This window comes from Artemia franciscana, chromosome 9 (assembly GCF_032884065.1).
Source record: "Artemia franciscana chromosome 9, ASM3288406v1, whole genome shotgun sequence".
NCBI classification, from domain to species: Eukaryota; Metazoa; Arthropoda; class Branchiopoda; order Anostraca; family Artemiidae; genus Artemia; species Artemia franciscana.
Window position 1 is genome coordinate 37211729 of NC_088871.1, and position 20749 is coordinate 37232477.

Below are 20749 nucleotides of genomic sequence, written 5' to 3' on the forward strand. Positions count from 1 at the left end.
ACTTTTCGTTTAGCTTAGTTAAGCTGTCCCTATGATCAATCTTCTTGTTGCCCAACATCATCACTTATTCCCAGTTTAGCGACTTGTTCTTCTTAACATTAATTTTCAAACCTATTCTTGGACCCTAAACTTTCTAAGCCCCCAAAATTCATTCATTGTGCTGAAATTCTCATGTGCTCGTTAAGACAAAGTTCATCAAAATGATCCATATAGAAGAGAACAGAACACAGCCATGTTTAACTCCTGATTTATTGCAAAACCAGCTATTAGCCCCATTTTCAACCTTAACGGCACATGAAAAAACGAAGTAAATTGTAAAGAAGAAAAAATGAGGATATTTCTAGCCAGTAAAAAAAAGGTAAACATGGAAATATTTTGGTCGAGACCTCCGCTCGACCGTCCTCAGTGCGCAAAAGTAAATTAAGTGTATATCATTCACCGTTGCTTTACTTTAGTGTTTAATAGTGTTTAAAAATACTTTAGTATTTTTACTTTAGTGTTTGTTTCGGAAGGATGCTCAGCTAGATTTCGAGACAGCGACAAGCTACTCCTCTCTGTCTCTAACAGGGGCCGTGGACTCGGTTACGCTTTACAGTTGTTCTCCTATAGGGAATCCTTCCATTTGGCGTCCTGCATGGCCAATACAATAATCTCATTGATTAGAGGATGTTTGGCGTCTGCCGGGACATGTCTTCACGCCGGTGGGCCCTGCGCATCACCATCTCAGAGGCCTCCTACCTCCTGTGGACAAATATATATCCCCCGTGAATGGGTGCCTCAGTTTCATTTTATGGACCCCGAGGGCTGGGTACCCCCTGCTCCATGCCTTCTTATTTCGTATTCGGAGGTATTCTTTATATCTAAAGGACTTTCCCCTATCCGCTACCTGGGGACGGTTTTAGGTTTGTTTTGGTTTTGTTTTGTCCTTAGGACTTTTATCGACGGACTATTTTAGGACGTTTGGTTTTTTAGGTTTGTTTTGACTAAAACAAAATTTATCTTCTCTGCTGTAAGCCGAAACCCAAAGAACAAACCTCTCGATTTTATCAAAAACCAGTTAAAAGTATGTCTTGAATCACTTCATTCAAGTTGTTCGGTGCGAAATTAGTTTACATAGTCATAGTAATGAATGTTTTAAGCCCCGCTGTAGTCGGTGTTGTATTTGGGGTTCACCGTTGCTTTGAGAGCGTCTATTTTTATTAAAGTTTTTTTAGGTTTATTTTGGTTTTGTTTTGTCCTTAGGACTTTTATCTGTATTTATTTATTAGTTTTTGTTTACCATTTTTTACTGAGGACGGTCGAACGGAGGTCTCGATCGAAATATCTGCATATTTACCCCTATTTTTCTCACCGACTGGCAATATCCTCGATTTTTCTTCTTCGCAATTTTCTTCATTTTTCAGAGAAAAACTGCAAATAAATAATAAATAGAAAATTACAGTATTAGTTGATTTTAATGCTTAAATATCCATTGCGAATGGAAAAATACGGTCGCTAGCATCAGCTAATACCGGTGTCAGAAACTGGCCTAATTTTCGGTATTAGTGAAACATAATTGCAAACAGGCCTTTGGGAGGGAACTCAAAACGCTTATTTTGAATTATTAAAGAAAATTAAATAATCTTATATGTTTTATGAATTATATGAGTTAATAAATCTGAAGTCAAAAAACTTTCTACTTTCAACTGCCAGTGTACACAGAAAATTATCCAAGATGTCATTCCACTTTACGCACAAATACAATTTTATTCAAACATAAAAAACAGTATGAATAATGCCATTTAGCGATAGAAACATTTAGTCTCTTACAAGGCCTGTGGGTGTATCATCATTGCAGATAAGTTATTTTAATTTATCTTGAGAAGGGGGGGGGGAGGAAATCAAGGCTCAGGAAAAGCTTAATTATCTGCCACTCCTTGTTTTTGGCTAAAACTTTTATGTTATTTTAAGGTCAGGAGAGCTGATGCATCACTGGCTTCCCCCCGAATGACCATGATTCTTTACCGTGCTTATGCTTTCGTACTCAGAATGCTCTACCTATAGTTACCATTCTCTAAAGAGCTTTCTTCGGACAATTTCATTTGATTTTTATGCTACTACTTAACAAAGATAGGAGTCGAAGCGATAAGTTTGCTGTGGGCGACAAAGCCTTGTCGCCCAAAAGTCTTGTCTCAAACACTTGTCGGAAAGTATTTTCCGTCGAAAGAAGTGCGCATTGGACATTTATGCCATTTGAGAAACAGTGAACGTGCAAAAACAAACAGGCGTTGTTGGAAACTGTGGGGTCACAAACATACCCCCCTTGCGTGTAAGTTCCTGGTTCTGCTTATTTATTAGGATACGAGATAACGGAAATGATTTATAATCGATTCAGGCAGCATCCAAAAAGTTACAAGCGATGGGTTCGAAGCTGAATAGACTGCAAGACGATCAGAACTCAGCAAGCGGAGAAATACAACATTTGTCAAATGAATTGGTAATAGATTCGAAAATATCTGCAGTAAAAGCTGGAGTCCAGAACACAGAGAAACTAAGTACACTCCAGGAGTTCCATATACTAAACATAGAGAAGGAAGCTTGAAGGAAGAACTTAGTAATTTATGGGATGTAGGAAAGCAAAGCCGGTATTTCTTTCAAAGAAGATTCAGCGCATTATCTTGCAATAATGGTTCCTCAAAGTAACACCCAGCCTCACAGTTTTCAGGATGTTTTCAGATTGCCATCAAAATCAGGACCACGTCCTATACTTATTCCTTTTTCAAATGCGCAAAGAGACATTGTTTTGCGTAAAGGGAAGTTCTTGGACAAGAACGAGTGTTTGTGACTTCGGATAATTCATTTGAACAATGAGAGTTTAGAAACAAATTAGAACTGATACATCAAGAGGCACGCATCAAGAATCTGAAACCTAAGTGGAAGGGAAGGAAGTTAATACTTAATGAAACCATTTACGAGTGCAACAGAGAAACTTGCACTGTACGGTCATATAATCGACGTACTCAAGTTGAAATCGCAAACAACCCAGCGGTGGGAACGAGCTCCCAAACTCGCAGGGAAAGAACAAGAGGAATCCAGTCTCAATCAGAAGACACAAGAATAAGATCCTTGTCAACAGAGACTGTTGCGTCAGAAATTGGATCAGCTTTCGGGAGTGAGGGCGAAGATCGACAATCATAAATCGAATAAACGAGATCTAAGCCTCAATAGTAGTGTAGAACAAGAGCCAAGTAAGGTAGCAAGAATGGCGAATGGTAGAAAAAGCGGTGAAAAATAGGAACTCACAGACCATGAGAAACAATTGGAACGTTTTTTATTTGGTCGTTGGAATATTCAAGGTCTCACAAGTGAGAAGCTGGAAAGGATTAAACAAACGAACGAGTTTGACATTTTGGGTATTGTGGAGACGAGGAAAAGTGTAAAGGAAAGCGTGAATATTGAGGGATATAAAGTATTCAAAGCATGCAGAGAAAAACTAGAACCTGTGTCGGTGAAAGAAAGAACGTTTGCTTCAGTTAAAAGGCTACCAAGCAAATCTGAGAATGTTGTGTGGATTGTGCTTCGTTTAAAGTGCTCAATATTGTATATTATGCAAGGTTTCGTGTATTTACCGCCTCAGTCTAGCTCATATTCAAACGAAGATGCTTGGAAACTTCTGTCTGGGGATATGGCTGTTCTATGTTAAAGTACCCGCCCATGGCATTTATATTGATGGGAGATTATAACACGTTCACGGCCGATTTTTTAGAATAGCGTGTTGTGATGGTTTTAATTTTACACATCCTTCAGTTGAAGAAGAAAAAAGTTTGAAGAAATTAAGGGGAAGGCATACAAATGACAAGGGAAGGAGAAAGAGCGCTTGGGGAAGTAAGCTTTTACATTTTGTGGGGAGTATGGTTTGATTATGGTTATTGAGAGGGTTAGAAAGGATATGGAGATAGGAGAGTTTACATTTCTTTGGGTAAGAACCCAAGCTTAATTGATTATATTTTAGCAGATGGTCGTCTTTTGTCATGTTGTGTGGATTTTGAGGTTCTGGAAATAGATGGCTCCGACCATTTTGGAAGAGATTGTAGGATTACGAGTTAAAATGACATTAAGGAATATGGTTAAGTATGTTGATGAAGGGGTGATACATCGTGAAAGATGTATCTCTTTATAAATAATTTCGGGAAGATTCATATGTAAGTACGTTTTTCTTTTTAATTTATTTGTGTTTTTCTTGTTTTGTTATGTTTATGTTCTTTTTTTTTCCTACGGCCCGACGGCTTTTTTTGGAAAATATATGCATACATACATACAAAGCGAGTCTCATGATCTCCTAAGGATAAGTTGTAATAAGGATACTTCGAATGATTTATCTTTGATTAATCCTACACAGAAAATTCCCCCGGGAGACTCTCCCCTGGAAAAATCTCAGGAACTCCTCCCATCCCCCTCCCCATTGAGTATTCCACCTGTATGTAAAATTGAGCAGCCAAAGAGGAATTATTATCACATACAAGTATACTTTCTAATACATTCTCGCCTTTATAGCCCTATGGAGCTGCCTCATTTATGGAAATTCATGGAAATTCTCTTCCCCAATGATAAATTCCTTCATGGAAAAATCCTCTCACGTTACCTGTAACACGTAAACAATAGAAACACATATATTTAAAATCAGCTTAAAATTTCAATTCTTTTCATGTATATATTGGTATCGAAATTCCGTTTTTTAGAGTTTCGGTTACTATTGAGCCTAGTCGCTCCTTACTACAGTTCGTTACCACGAACTGTTTGATGCTGTACTGGTAGATGAATGTTTCTTCAGCCCCTTTTTATAGACAAGATGTAGAAAAATCGACAGGTGTTACTTTGTAAATAAGGTCGTATTTTAGAGCTACAGCGTCTTGGTAGATGTAATACGAGCCAACTTGGAATCTATTTACAAACTTTTATTTTTGTTTATTACCTCTACTTAAGAACATCTGCATATTTATTTTTAAAACCCAGCTGTTAAGGTGACAATGAACCTATAAGAAGAGTAGAAAAAGCGAATAAGAATACGAAGATAATACGCTTTATACGTCAATAATACCTCAAACAGTTTTGTTTAGGTATTTCTGCAATTCCATTACCTCAGAATTAGTGTACTAATTTTATATTTGTCTTTTGATGTTAAATAAGACCCAGGGTTGTCTTTGGGGTGGAGGTAGAGGGCTTACAAAAGGACTTTTTGGGTGGGGAGTCACAGAAAACTTTAAGAAAGCTTCAAAATTCGTTTATATTCATTTTGTGTTACTTTTTGTGAGTCGGAAAAAACATTTTTTTGGAGAGGGAGGGGTCAAAACCCTAGCTCACCCCTCCCCCTAGATACTGCCTTGGTGATCACCCATATTTGGGTTAAATACAGGTTATATGACCACTCTGCTTCATATTTTTAAGGTGAAAAAAATTGCTTTTTCACGCTCATCGAACTGGGTCTGCGTTACATCGACTTTTTTTTTATAAAATATGTCAGTAAATGAAAATAAAAAATAAGAAAAGTATGAAAAAATGCGAAAAAAAACACAAATGCACTAATCAGTTTTACTTAAGCATTTAATAATGCCAAACATTAAAATTAAATATTAATTTTACTCTTTTTTCTATCATGAACATTTATTAGAGGTTGAATATGTGTTTAATCATTTGAGCTATTTAGAAAATTTCTAAGGTGGAAAAAAGTTCTTTTACGCTTTTTGAGGTAAATTCTATGACACGCATACTTTGCTTAAGATGTTGTTAAATAAAAATAGAATACCAAAACAAAAGTGTCAAAATGAAGCTCTTTTCAAGTCAATAAAATAATAAACAGTTTTACTTAAGCATTTCAGCTAACTTTAAGCATTTTAAATGTCAAATTAAAACTAGTGCACTAATAATTTTGTTTTTCTTTAGTGGTCATTACTTCGAGTGCAAGAATATGTTGTTACTTGGCCACCCGGCTCATTAGTTCTAAGGTAAAAAAGGAAAAAAACATCAACAACAACAAAACAGCCCTATCTTCACGCTCTTCTAAGTGAATGTGCACCATATCAAACAGTCCATGGTTAACGAACTGTAGTAAGGAGCGACCCGGCTCAATAGTAACCAAAACTAAAAAAAATGGAAATTTATTTTACTGTTTAAGTTTTAAACAGTATTTAAATTTTTTACTGTTTTAAGAAGTAGAGTTAAGAGAAAGAGTCAAAGTTTAGCGTAAAGAGCGGGGCGTTGATGAGGAAGCAGCCCCTTTCATATACGAAGTAATTTCTGTTCGTTTCAAGTTTTAATGCCGCTCCTTATTTTCCGTTAAAAAAACTTGTTTTTCTTATTTAATGGTATTAAAGATGTCATGAAATAAATTAGCAAAAATAAAAAGAATGAAAAAGAATGGGAAAATAAAATATTTTACGTCAACAATATATTAAACAGTCTTATTTAAGCGTTTCAGCAAGTAGCCTACGTTAACAATAGTTCACATTTTTACTGTTTAATAGACATTTATTAGAGATTAATGATAAATAAATACAATAAAAGGCTTGTGACAGCCAACCTTTCCTGAACACAAAAACTATAGAAGTCATTTGTATTCCTACTTCATAATTAAGACAAACATCACTGTCCTATTTGTTATATTTCTGTTTTAAGTTAAATTGGAAAGTTAATGACCCATATATGTCCTAAGAATTAGGAAAACATCAAGGATCCACTTTTTAGTTAAAAAGGCATACATAGGTAGTTAGGCCAATTTTGGTAGGAGTAGCCTGCAACTTTAAGAAAAGAAACGCTTGTGAAAAACCAGGAAAAAAAGATTCAAGATCATGTCGTACCGAAAAGGCTTGAGAAGTTGTGTCGTTTGAAGGTGTAGGAAACTAAGCCTTGTTTTCATTGTGGCTCTTTCAGGCAATGTTGCATGTGCTTTATTAGTTTTTCAGACAACCAATATCTGCTTTGTCACTTTTTTTGCCCAAAAAGGCAAATCAGGCGCATTTGAAATAGCTTTATTCAGGAACGTTTATTTTTTGATGAACAGAAACATTTTTTACTTGGGCCACTTCGCCTGAAACAGCCATAATTAAACGAAAACATGGCTTAAGAAAACTAAAAAATTGCCAAGTTTGAATTTTTCGGACGAAAAGGCTGTCAAATTTAATTAATCAGTTTTTAAGTATTTATTTTCAGGTTATAATGTCACAACACTGACGAAAATAATTTACTAGAATTCAAAGAAACGAGTTGAAAAATGGTCAGATAAAATATTTTTCTACTCGAAACAAAATTGAATCTTTGTCTTTCCTAGGCTAAAGCAACAGTTTTTATAGTTTAACCGCTAATTTTATGGTGTGTCTAAGCTTATCATCAATGAAAAAAGGACTTGTATTGCAGAAATGTATTTGCCTTACCTGCTTTAAAGCAAGGAATTTCCCTAGTAGCATTAGGGGGTGAGCAGCTCATTTCAGGTTCAGAATCAGGAGGAAGTAAATCACCGCCGACGACAGGAGGGAATCCGTCACGAGGTGCAACTTTCAATGTGCCCTCCTAAAAGCAAAAAACGATGATTGATCATTCTGTGGTGAAAAACTACTGAGCTTTATTGGGAACCCCGCAAATTCGCAGAAAACTCAACAAAGTATCGAGTTCTTTTTAAATTCACGAGTTTTGTAATTCAAACTCATAACTGGATAAAAAAATAAACCCTTTTTCTTTTTCAAGAAGTAATCTCAAGACAGTAACAGCAGTGTTTGGTCATATCAGATGAATAAAATATCCGATGAATACCAGGATCTTCGCTGAGATTATTAGTGAAAATAATGATCGATCATCTCCTCGATTCACTCTGCTGCTTATGTTCCCATCCAAAACTGAATTCAAACATTCACTTCTAAAATCCTTCCTCGTATCTGAACTTCTAGAAGCCCCTCATGAAATCCATTTGTTGTGGTTTGGTTTTTCCTCACCCTTCAATCAAAGACTCCCTTACCCTAACCAACGACCCAACAATATTTTCAACCAACTCTGGCATGATAATTGTTTTTATAATAAACGGAAGAGAGCTATTGTCTATCCTATTTTAAAGCCAAAGTAGCCTAGCTCAGATCCTCTTTGGAATAGCCCAATTTCAGCTCCGATTCACTCTGCTGCTTATGTTCCCATCCAAAACTGAATTCAAACATTCACTTCTAAAATCCTTCCTCGTATCTGAACTTCTATAAGCTCCTCATGAAATCCATTTGTTGTGGTTTGGTTTTTCCTCACCCTTCAATCAAAGACTCCCTTACCCTAACCAACGACCCAACAATATTTTCAACCAACTCTGGCATGATAATTGTTTTTATAATAAACGGAAGAGAGCTATTGTCTATCCTATTTTAAAGCCAAAGTAGCCTAGCTCAGGTCCTCTTTGGAATAGCCCAATTTCAGCTCCGATTCACTCTGCTGCTTATGTTCCCATCCAAAAATGAATTCAAACATTCACTTCTACAATCCTTCCTCGTATCTGAACTTCTATAAGCCCCTCATGAAATCCATTTGTTGTGGTTTGGTTTTTCCTCACCCTTCAATCAAAGACTCCCTTACCCTAACCAACGACCCAACAATATTTTCAACCAACTCTGGCATGATAATTGTTTTTATAATAAACGGAAGAGAGCTATTGTCTATCCTATTTTAAAGCCAAAGTAGCCTAGCTCAGGTCCTCTTTGGAATAGCCCAATTTCAGCTCTGATTCACTCTGCTGCTTATGTTCCCATCCAAAAATGAATTCAAACATTCACTTCTACAATCCTTCCTCGTATCTGAACTTCTATAAGCCCCTCATGAAATCCATTTGTTGTGGTTTGGTTTTTCCTCACCCTTCAATCAAAGACTCCCTTACCCTAACCAACGACCCAACAATATTTTCAACCAGCTCTGGCATGATAATTTTTTTTTATAATAAACGGAAGAGAGCTATTGTCTATCCTATTTTAAAGCTAAAGTAGCCTAGCTCAGATCCTCTTTGGAATAGCCCAATTTCAGCTCCGATTCACTCTGCTGCTTATGTTCCCATCCAAAACTGAATTCAAACATTCACTTCTAAAATCCTTCCTCGTATCTGAACTTCTATAAGCTCCTCATGAAATCCATTTGTTGTGGTTTGGTTTTTCCTCACCCTTCAATCAAAGACTCCCTTACCCTAACCAACGACCCAACAATATTTTCAACCAACTCTGGCATGATAATTGTTTTTGTAATAAACGGAAGAGAGCTATTGTCTATCCTATTTTAAAGCCAAAGTAGCCTAGCTCAGATCCTCTTTGGAATAGCCCAATTTCAGCTCCTCCAAGCCTTGACAAAGTATTTAAAGTGCTAATTTAAAACTGAACTGTCTGTTGAAATTTATGACTCCTTAAGTTCTGATAGTCTTTAGAAAGGTGAACAGCTCTTTGGGTAGCCTAGCCAGTTAGGCCTGAATAACAAAGCCCTATTAGCAGGCTTTTTGACTGTCAGATTCTTATGGTAATATTCAAGATTCTTATTTATTTTACTTGATCTTTATTTTTCTAATGGTTTCATTAAGCTGTGCAGTTTTTTGCCATATAAGATTCTAAAAAAAAACGTCAAAAAAATAAGTATAAAATTGCTAACTAGCCAATAGCAAGAGTTTCACCTCATGTGATAATTCACAAGGTTAAAGGTTCAAGGTTCAATCGGGTTTAATTAAAAAAAAGGAAATAACTAAACTTAAAGTACACTGCTCTGTGACAAAACTCACGTTGAGACCCATAAAGATAAAAGATTCTTCAGTAACACGCAGTACGGCTCCCACTTCACTCTTCGACACAACCACACGCCTCCTCAATATATAATTTTTTAATCTTAATAATAGGGTTCCTCCCTCCCCAGACGTACAACCACCTCTGAACTAATGCTGATGACCTCGTTACTAGGTAGAGATTAAAGCCGTTTATCCTGTGACATCTACCAGAATATTTTGCGCATATAGAAAAAAAAGAAAAGAAAGAAGAAGAAAATAAATGTTTTCCTGCTTTAGCAATTGAGATAAACAAGCACTTGAAGAAGGTCTCGACCTTAATCACCTATCCAATCACCATAGTTTCAACAGTACTCCCGGCAATTGAGATGGAATTTGAAGGGTCAGGGGCGGATCTAAAATAAAATCTTGGGGGAGGGGCAATTTGACAAGGATTCGAATGAGCAGAATCTTGGGGGGGGGCAATTTGAAAAAGGTGCCAATAGTTGACCAATGTATCCTAAAAAAGAGTGAAAAAAGGAAAAAACAGGGAAAGAGGGTGCCAGAAAAAATCTTGCGGGGGGCCCAGGCCCCCCAGTCCCCCTGGATCCGTCAGTGTGAAGAGGTAGTGAACTAGAATCTGACATAAAAAAATGTCAGTTTTTTACTGACTCTCAGTCTCTCTGCTGAATTTACTTAATTTTCCCACGGTTGATTCAGACCTCCAGGGAAAAAGTAAATTTATTTGCAACTTAAGAAGCAAAGAAAATGAGCTCCTATCTTATTTTGGAATAGTTATATTCTGAAGTGTCTTTCTTTTCACCGAGCGAAACTCAATCCCCTAGAGCTTTGTAGTAAATGAAAACATTGGAATGTTTTGTGACTTAAATCTAACCTTGAGCGCCACCTACCCTAAAAGTCCTCAGTCCGTCCGCTTCTTCTTGTGTAGAGCCATACACATTAGATCCATCTAAATAATGAGTCAATTGATTCATTTGTTCACCATGACCAAAAGAACAATCGAGACGAGGTGCGGGCATTGATCGGACAAAACTCATACATCGCTGACCATGACGGGCAAAGAATGGATCATCTTCAGGAATTTCAATTGAAAAACATTCAGGATGGACTAAAACCGGTGATGGAAGGTCTTTCCCGTCACTACCACAGCATATGATACCAGTACCGTTGGTTTCTGAAATGATACGATCAGTGTGGATATTTTGAAGATTGCAACAACAATAAAAGATTAAGAGGGCGTAAGAAGATAAATTAGCATATTTTTCAACAAACTTAGCCTATCCCCCTTAATCAGCTAAATTTATAAGTGGACATAGCCACCTAAATCACTTCATACATAGAATTGGAAAAAATCACACTCCAGTTTGCTTTTGTGGGGGTGTTGAAAATTGCTATTATCTACTTTTTGAATGTACCTATAATTCTTTTCCTCCCTCGATACTGATAAAACGTTTAGATGTGCTGGCGATCTTTTAACCATTCAATTTAACTAATTAACTGTCAATTTTCGATTTAATCAATTAATTGTTAATTTAGTCGTTTTAATTGTCATTTGTTAATTGATATTTTAATAATTCATCAATTTCTAATTTAAATTAATTAATTGTCCGTTTACATCAATTGTCATTCTAATTAATTATCCATTTTTAATTAAACTAATTAAGTGTTAACCCACTTTGTTATTGTTTGCGAACTTACAAGGTTTTTAATAATTTTGACCAGGGAGCAAATCCTATTCCGTAAGAAACCTGGAGATCTTCTGGCACTTTGCGCAATCTTTTCCACTCTTCTGAACTCTCTTTGCAGGGACTACATGTGGCCCTCTGTTGCTTAGCAACATGAAATCTAGCTTTATCCTAATTGAGACGTGAGCACTTCGTGTAAGAGGACAATTATCCCATGAATGAAATTATTCTGCACCGTCTATTTGTTCTCTATCATTAACGGCCGAGAAAAAATATTAGCTGAAACTTTTATCAACTAGGAATTACGAGCGTTCAGAAAAGAACGTCCAAAATCCTTAGTTACACTTTTCTCTTAAATTTCTGAGTAGTAGGACAATTTTGCTTTCAGTTGCTTTCAGATCGGACAATTTATTTCAAATTCATTATGACGCATCTATCTCCACTTGTATGTTGATAGCGAATTTTTGAACATATTCAAGACTATTTTCAATTAGTATTTGTATTTTGGGTCACAGAGGAAGCATGTCTTCTTGTGTGGTAATCAGCGCCGAATCCAGGGGGAGCAATTCGTTTTTCCGAATCGTAAAAATGTTACAAAAATGCAGACAAACAAATTCTAAAGGTGTTTTAAAGCTTTTCTTATCCCCCCCTCCACCCCGAAAAAACAATAGATACGGCCCTAGCGTTGGTGTTAAAAATTACTATTCGTCAAGTTTTTTTATTTTATTCTTGGTACTGAAATTTCTTATGAACATATTCAGAATTCTTTTTATCAATCATTGCATTCAAGGTCAGTGGAAGAAGTATGATTCTTGATAAAACAAGTTTCCTCGTTGTCGCAAGAGGTTAATATTTTTCAGTGTACAAGGCGTTCACCCAACAATCACGATATGCCACTTTAGATGTTAAAACCTGCACTTTATTATACGCCTATCCCAATTTGTTTAATATAGTTGCGTCAGTGACCAATCTCCTTCTCTTCCATAGTCATTATTATCAAAATTTTCCTCATTGTCATAAGTTTACTCACCAATTCTAAAAACAGGTGTAGAAGTCAAGTCATGGTCGACAAATTGTCCCCATTGCATAGTCCAGAGGGATTGACCATAGTGAGGACTATCCACATCCGGGACAACTGAAATGGACACCAAACGAGCACTAGGAAGCGGTCTGCCAGACTTTGCTACACGTGGCAGCCATACACCTAAGAAATTCAATAATTAGCTGACTTGGAACTATCTTCCGTGTGGAGGATTTAAGCATACCCAACATGAACATAATGCAAGACCGTATCCAAAATTTTTTTTTTTGGGGGGGGGGCTTAAAAAACCTTGAAAAACACAAAGAAAAGTCTATATGCTTTCGTTACATCTCTACAAGGTGGGCAAAATTTTCGGCGAAATTGGGCTCCTACCCTTAAATACCCTGGATACAGCCTTGACGCATTGCTAAAACGGCCTTGATATTTTCCTAAGAAAAAAGAAATGGCAAAGAATTCGTTTTGCTTAAAGAGCAATACTATAAAAAAAATGCTCTAATACCTAACGCTCTAATACCTAAACAGTCAAATATCTAATGCTCTAATACCTAAACAGTCAAAAGTATGTAATAGATTCGTTCATTAAAAAGAAACTGTGTTTGAAATAACAGGTAAACGATAATTATAATTGGTCAATTAATTTAACCTATTCTTTGTGAAAGTACGCCACTGAATTATACCACAGATAAGAGCAATGTATCTCCTCAAATTGGATAGAACGACACAGTTTACATCTGAAGTAGGAAAAGAACCTTACTTTTTTCTCACTAATTCACGCAACACTAATCAGCTGTTTCTTAAGCTTATTACCTTCTTGTCAAAAAACTTGAACAACTTTACATATTTTAATCATATGCTGACATGCTCATAATTAATTATTTTTTACAGCACTGGCAACACAAATTATTTCAAGAACCAGACAAGCAATCTTATGAATGTGAGAAAGCCCAGTGATCCGTGATCAAAGGATCCAAATACGCAACAAAAACATGGCTGTTCTTATCTTTCTTGAGGTTAAATATAATAAGGTTCCTATTTTTCTTAAGGTACATATGAAGGTGTATATTCAGGGGCGTATCGCGAAGGCAGGGGTAGAGGCTTTGAATCCCCCCCACCTGCCCCAAAATTTTTTGTCTGACTTGTAAGAAACATAAAAAAAATACATATAAACTAATAATGACGCATTAAAAAAAAATTATATCGCTCTCTCCAAAATCATACCCCCCTCCTCCGAAAAAAAATCCTTGATTCGGCCCTGTACATATGATATTATGTTTCTTGCAAAAAAAAAAAAAAAATCGGGCAATCATGACATTGATTAATTGCAAGTAAATTGACACCTTAACAACGTAAGCAGATTTAAATAAAAATACGATACAGTGTCCTAAAACTTTTAACATGCTCCACACTCACCCTTAGCAATCTCCTCAGTCGCCTGATAGTACCACAACATTTGCTCCTGGTTACACTTATATGCCACCCTCCATCACATTTCCGAAACCCAAGGACACTGTCTCTTAAAGCCTTCAATATTTGATATTCTCACATGAAATGAAGCATAGTTTCATTTCATGTAACTACACATTGGGCTCGCTTTAGCTCTTTTTTCGGGTCTTCTCAATAGATTTTCAAATTTCTGCGAAAGACAAACAGTTCAACAGCTCACCTTGGACCCTCTTTTTGAGACCCACCTTAGAAACAATATAATTATTTTTGCGAAAGTCTCTTTCACCCGACAATAAACTTTATCAGATTCCTTATTCCTCGCTTGCTGTGTCTGGATTTCTTGTTCTACAAACAATTTCTATGCTTTTGTAAATAGTATTGTTTACAACATCCATACCAATTTTGACAGATGTAAAAGATAAGATGAAATAGATATCCACATAGCAATTGCCAAAGATTGTCCTTTTTGGCCAGCCGTCTAGGGCTAAATGGAAAGCAGGTCGTCCGTGGTTGGGATAGGAGGAAGTCATAAAGAAAGATTTCAGGGAAATGGGATCTTCCTTGGAGGGTGTAAAGAGGGAGGCTTTGAATAGATTGGGCTGAGGAGGAGCATGCGTAGCTGTGTTGGCCTCAGGCAGCTTGATGCTGCGGTGAGTAGTTAGTAGTAGTAGTAGTAATCATATATTTCACAACAAGTGAAAGTTTTCTGCGTTGTGGTAGCAACAAATATACTGAGATATTTTACAGAAGGTACATATTTCAGGACAGCCCAAGTTCATCAGTATCATAAAAAAACAGAAGCGTTTACATACAAATTGTGGAAAAGGTCATAAAGTCTTTAGGGAAGGCAGTCCCTAAGCCTTCCCATCAACGCCCTAATCTATATCTCTTTAATGCTTCCATATTGAGCAATAGCTTATAGAGCATAACTTCCATAGTAAAGTGACAAGCAGAATCTCCACAGACCAATAATCCAGTAAAAATGAAAGTTTTAAAAAGTTTTAAATTGAATTTAGAAACATTCAAGATCATTCTTTGTAAATGTTAATTCAAATATGGTTTAGAGCAAATCAAAGAATTTGGAACTACATTTTTAAAATATGTTTAGATCACATTTGGTGTTCCGAAGAAGCAAACATACATTGTAAGCCAATCAAAGCTGACAGACACTTATTAGGACATTTCTAAGAAAAAATGTTGGTAACCTTGACCAGTTAAAATTGGCAATTTTTGACACTATCGTAATCAATAGACAAATTAATGAAATTATTTACTGTTACTTCTTTTTTGTCCGATTCTCAGCAGTAATATTTTGATTAATGTCAGCAGGAAATAATGTTATCTGCTATAGGACCAAATCGTGACAGAGGTTTTTGTAGTTTTACAGGCCAACAGGAAGCAATATTGTTTCTGATGATTTTCCGAACAAGATACTACAACAAATACCAAAAATGCAAGGAAGAGGCACTGGTCACCCTCCAATTACTCTCGAATCTTAAGAAATACAGTAGAATGTTCAATTTCCAATGGATTGATTCCTTTTCCATGTTTTTATAACCTGCTTCCATACAAAGTGGCCGGAAAATGTTAATATGTAAATGTTGTTGAACTTATTTCTTGTAAAACGTCTTACAAGAATAGTTCTACTTTTGAAAGTATATAGGGGTGGGCTAGGATACATTGTCCCCTTATTCTAACTTAAAAGACACAAGTTAATTGTACCATCAGCATATTGTGCAGGTAGAATTCTTTGAAATGGTGTTTTTGATTTTCCCAGGTTTCCTATGCGCAGGTTATTACAGCTACCGTCATGGGTTCGGAAAAATGCAGACTCATCACATGGTTCATCAGCAAAGCAGGCATCAGAGATCACGGTATCTCTCAAGCTGAAACCGGCCAAGCCAAAACCAGCTTCTTCAGGCGTCATGCCGAACCTAAAAACCATAAAAATGTATCATAACTTATGTTTAAATACCCGACATCAGATTATTCTAGGGTTATAGTGGGATAGCCCCCTAGGCTATTGCTATGGGCTCAAATCTATCGAGTAGGAATATCATGAAGCCTATGCCACCTAGAGTCTGGTAATATCAATACAAAAAGCAAAACACCGATATCGAGCACCGAAACTTTAGTTTAGTGGCACACGCTCGGATTAAAAGGCGAAATCTCATAATGCAGGTTTAACAAAATGCCCTTATCTTGTTGGCATGAACGATCCCGTAACGACCCATAAAAAGTTACGAAAACAAGTTTTTCTTTAAATGTGAGAAAAGAGCGAAACTAAAACTCAAAACAAAGTAATTTTTCTGTACGGGGGTGTGGGGGAGAGGCGCTCTTTGGGCCCCGCCCCTACGTTAAAGTTTAACAAATAACTAACTCAACGCATTTTCGAGGGTAAACAATATAGTCAGCTAATTTAAGTTTTTAGAAAGACAATCCATAGATAAAACCTCTTTAGTCGATTCAAAACACTTACCAATCAAAACACTTAAACTAAAAGCTCCATTGTTTAAAGGAAATGCAAACAAATAAACCCTTCAATCCTAGAGGCATTGTGAAAAAATGAATAAACCTTTTATAACATTATTCTTTTATTAAAGCGTATGTTTTGGAGGCATTGGTGAAAAAATTTCAAACTGGGTTGGAGGGTCAAGGGGACAGCGGCCATCTTCATATTAATCTAAACATGAGAAGAGCCCTCCTGCCACGATTGGTTAAAGTTTAACTTCTGTATGACAATCTTCGAAGATGAATATCATCCCTGAAACTTATGACCTCTTAATATATATTTGAGAGGGCATGAAATGCCGAAGTAACTTTCAGGTCCTAATGTTAGTATTATTAGAACATGATACGCTTAGCGAATCCTGCCCCCGAGAAATGTATTCCCCTTTTTTTCGTCTTTGCGATATGGCATTTACGAGAAAAAGGCAATCGGGCCTTTTTTCGGTCTTTGCAAACCATCGGGTTCTCGATTAACAGGCCATCGGGTCTTAACAAACAAAATAATATCAAATAATCAATAAATGAACAACTATTCAACATATATATATTTTCATAAGAGAATGAATCCCAATTAAAAGGCGTCTCTTCTTTCTAAACTGCGCGAAGTTTCTCAGGTATGTAGCTTTTTGTGAGTAATTTTAATTTAATGAGTTTGATTGATTTGCAATTACTGTAAAAAGGATATTATTCTGATAAATTTACTTTTGTCAAAATTTCTTCATTTAGAGTTACGGCTATTATCGGCTTTTCACTCTTTATTTACATTTTGTTATCAGGAACTGTTTAATAAATGTCGAATTAGAGTTGGTAAAATGTGTTATTCAACTTCACCAAAAGAAAGAGTATATAAGAGGAAAAAACAACTAAAATATATCGATTTCAAAGAAAGAAGTTTAGGAAGTAAAAAGTTCTGATATATTGTTGCCTCAAAAATTCTAATTGACATTCATATTTCCATGTTCAAGGCCGTGATGCCTAATAGGTTAATAGAGACTGCAGTTTAGGGAGTTGAAAGCTTGAGGGGCCTCCTTTTTTTAATTTATCTTTTTTTAAGAAACGAAAAAATGTTTTAAGATTTTGCATGGCTGAATAATTCATTTTGCTTAAAAATTAAATTCTCATTTTAAGTAAGAGAGCCAAAGGAGTTGAATATTAAATGAAAAAACGGCGACAATTGTGGCCCATTCTTAAGCTCATTATGAGATTCAGCGCTCCTAAGCCTGGAGTTTAATGTTTTTCTTATAAAGCAACTATGTTGGAGGGGGGTTTCTTGTAAACTTGCTTGATATTTCAACATAAAATCCTCTTTCTATGGGAGGGGCATGCTCATATCCAAGTCTCAGAATTTTTATCATTTCGGCTACAGTCTCTCAAATTTTTTAGATTATTGCGTTACTTTTGGTACTATATGAAAGTTGGTCCCCGCCCCTGAAGTACCCCCCTTTTCGAAGTGTTGAAGTCGAAAGGTCGAAGTGTGGTTAAGCCCAAGCATCATTTCTAATAAATACATATCCAAAAATTGGGTTTAAAGAAGATAAATGTTCCACTAGCAAATAAGAATCTAAGAGATCTCCCCCCTCTTCTTGCGGTAAATTTGTTGGCTGTTAATTTTACATACCCCCCCCCCAATCCACAGCCACAGCACAGAAAGTACAGCAAAGCGGTGTCTTTTAATTTTAGCACCATTCAGCTTTTGTCTAGTTCACCATAATCAACTTGATACTTGTTCTTATTGCTCACGAGTTTATTCACTTTACTATAGAAGCCCTTGATGTTTATTTTGTTCATTGAGGGTGTGGCTATGACTTGTCGCTTCATGGCTCTGATACGTTCAGATTTTAAAACAATTAAGAAAAGCAATAATTGAGCGTGATCTAAAAAGCGACATCAGTAAATATCAGTAAACGATGTCAGTAAATTTGCACATGCTTTCTTTTACTACCTGATTGCGCAACTTCCTAGTTCCTTTTTGTTTGTAAAAAAAGACTCAAAGTTTTTTGATCTACTAAAACTATTATTTGATCCTTTGAAGCATTTTGCACAAACCGCAAAAATGTCATAGAGTAAGATACTAATTAGCCGTCCAAAATTCATTAGAGCTCGAACACATTTTTTAACTATTGCAAGTCGAAGATACTAGGGAATATCGCCATTGCCACGCTTAAAGGCGATGTTTGATATTTCTGAAATAATTTTCAAAAACATCCGTTAAGCTTTCTCAAGGGAAAATCTGCAGGGCAATTTGTAATTAATCACACTTTGATCCTTCTGATTGCACTGCCCTAGCGACCCATTCCTTGAGAACAGCTCGGCAATCAGTCATTGGCAATTTTCTTAAAATAACTGACTGTGAGAATACTGCTACTACTACTGCTAGCAACTTACCGCAGCATCATGCAGACTGAGGCCAAATCAGCTACGCATGCTCCTCCTCCATGCCAATGTATTCAAAGCCTCCCTATTTACACCTTCCAAGGATGTTCACATTTCCCATAAATCTTTCTTTAGAAGATCTTCCCACCCTGACCAAGGACGACCTGCTTTTCGTTTAACCCTAGAAGGTGGGCCAAAAAGCATAATCTTTTGCAATCTGACATCCCCAAAACGTGCCCTAGCCATCTCAACCGTTCTCTCGTTTAGCCTTAGAAAGGAGGATTGAACCACAGTTCTCGCATAGCCTACTCTTTGAAATACCTACTCTAAATTTTTCATTAGGGAATTTCACTAGAGCCATTCAAAGTCCCTAGCAGAGACTGTCTGTAATTGTCTGCATTCTTTACTTTCTAGTTTTATAATTTCTTGGTCTTTTAGGAGGGGGACAAATCAACAGTCTGCTAGTCTTGCTGGAATTCACAAGAAATGCTGTAGATTTTAGTAAGTATGACCGTTCAGGATCAATTCCAGGTCCGCAGCGCTTGTTTTAATTTTTTCCATTTGTTGCCATCATATCAAATGTGCAAGGCTTTCTGTGAACTGATCGTGGTCATACAAAAATTGTACATGGTTACAATACGGATAAGCTTTGCAGAAATCGTAGCCGACAATCCAGATAAATTAGTTTACACTTAATGCGGGTAATACACTTTTGTCCGTGAACAAATCAAACTTCCGTAACTAAGATCAATCATGAATTGACATTGAATCGGTTGGTCTGAAGAATATTCTTTCAAGCAGAAACCATTTTGCTCGTTTTTTCTTCTCCAACATAGGCAACAATCTCAAGAAGTATGTAGAGACGGAAAGTAGGTCTTTCCTTCAAAAGTCGTCCTCTCCCTCCTCTCTCCATAATGACTTCACAAAAGGCAACTAAACAGAAAATCCAGGAGCCTTGTATAAATTTCAGCCTCGTTCAATCCAGGGCCAGAATTGCCAGACGGGGGGCATTTACGATTTTGTTTAGGCGGTTGCACATTATTTTTTTTTAAATTGGCGTATTGCGCCGATTTCTTTTTTAAAATTGTTTATTTGGTATATTTTCACAAGAAAAATCATAGTTTGGCTTATTCTCACTTTTAAGTCAGATATCTTTAAACCAGACTTTAAGCCAGTTATCTGGTAACACTGTTCAACACTGCTCTATTAACAGTTATGTCAACAGAATACATAACTAGCTTACTTATTAGCATAACTTTGTTAACAATAAGTTGACAGAGAAAGCCCAAACGAACACCCAGTTTTCGTGAAAATTCCAAACAGCTTACAACATGGCATCATTAACCCTACATTGGGAGTTCCTCTTGACATAAAATGGCGGGTTTTGTCTATAGATTAATTTCTAGACTGAAGAGGTTGTTCTTATTATTTGCACATGTTGTTTTATATTAAACTAGTGGCAACAAGACCGTATCCAGGATTTAGTTTCTGGGAGGGAACATTTCTGTTGGGGAGAGGGGTTATAAAAAAAACTGAAAAACTTAGAAAAACACATCATTTTTTTTTATTAAATTTTAGTAAATTTCTTACAAGTCGGATAGAACTTTGGGGAAGGGAGAAGGGTGGGGTTCAAACTAGGTAACATCCCCTAGATACGGTCTTGAGCGGTAATGCCAATCTTCTGAATTATTTACGTATGGCATTTTGAAAAGTCGAGACCATTTCTATAACTTCTTCAATAAAAAACAGAATAATCCAGTTCTGAGAAAAAAAAGCAACAAAATATTGCCTCTTAACATTTAAATGATCTGCCAAAATCTGACATTCCTATTTCGACGTAAAAGAGAAAAGACGATATGTCCAACAAAGAGAGATGAGATGCTTCCACTGAAATTAAAGCACAATTGCTTTGTAGTTTCAACACTACTTTTAAGTCGATTA

At 36.3% G+C, this 20749-nt stretch overlaps 1 protein-coding gene across 2 annotated transcripts in view; it reads right to left on the minus strand.

Moving 5' to 3' along the window:
• Window positions 1-20749, minus strand: part of LOC136031366 (peroxidase-like) — a 110337-nt gene that overhangs the window by 63263 nt on the left and 26325 nt on the right. For both annotated transcript variants that reach the window (XM_065710869.1, XM_065710870.1), the window contains exons 4-7: window positions 15650-15861; window positions 12473-12646; window positions 10648-10931; window positions 7407-7542 (exon numbers count right to left, since the gene is read on the minus strand). In XM_065710869.1, coding sequence (XP_065566941.1) covers window positions 7407-7542; window positions 10648-10931; window positions 12473-12646; window positions 15650-15861 — 806 coding nt within the window. The remainder of the gene's footprint in view (window positions 1-7406; window positions 7543-10647; window positions 10932-12472; window positions 12647-15649; window positions 15862-20749) is intronic.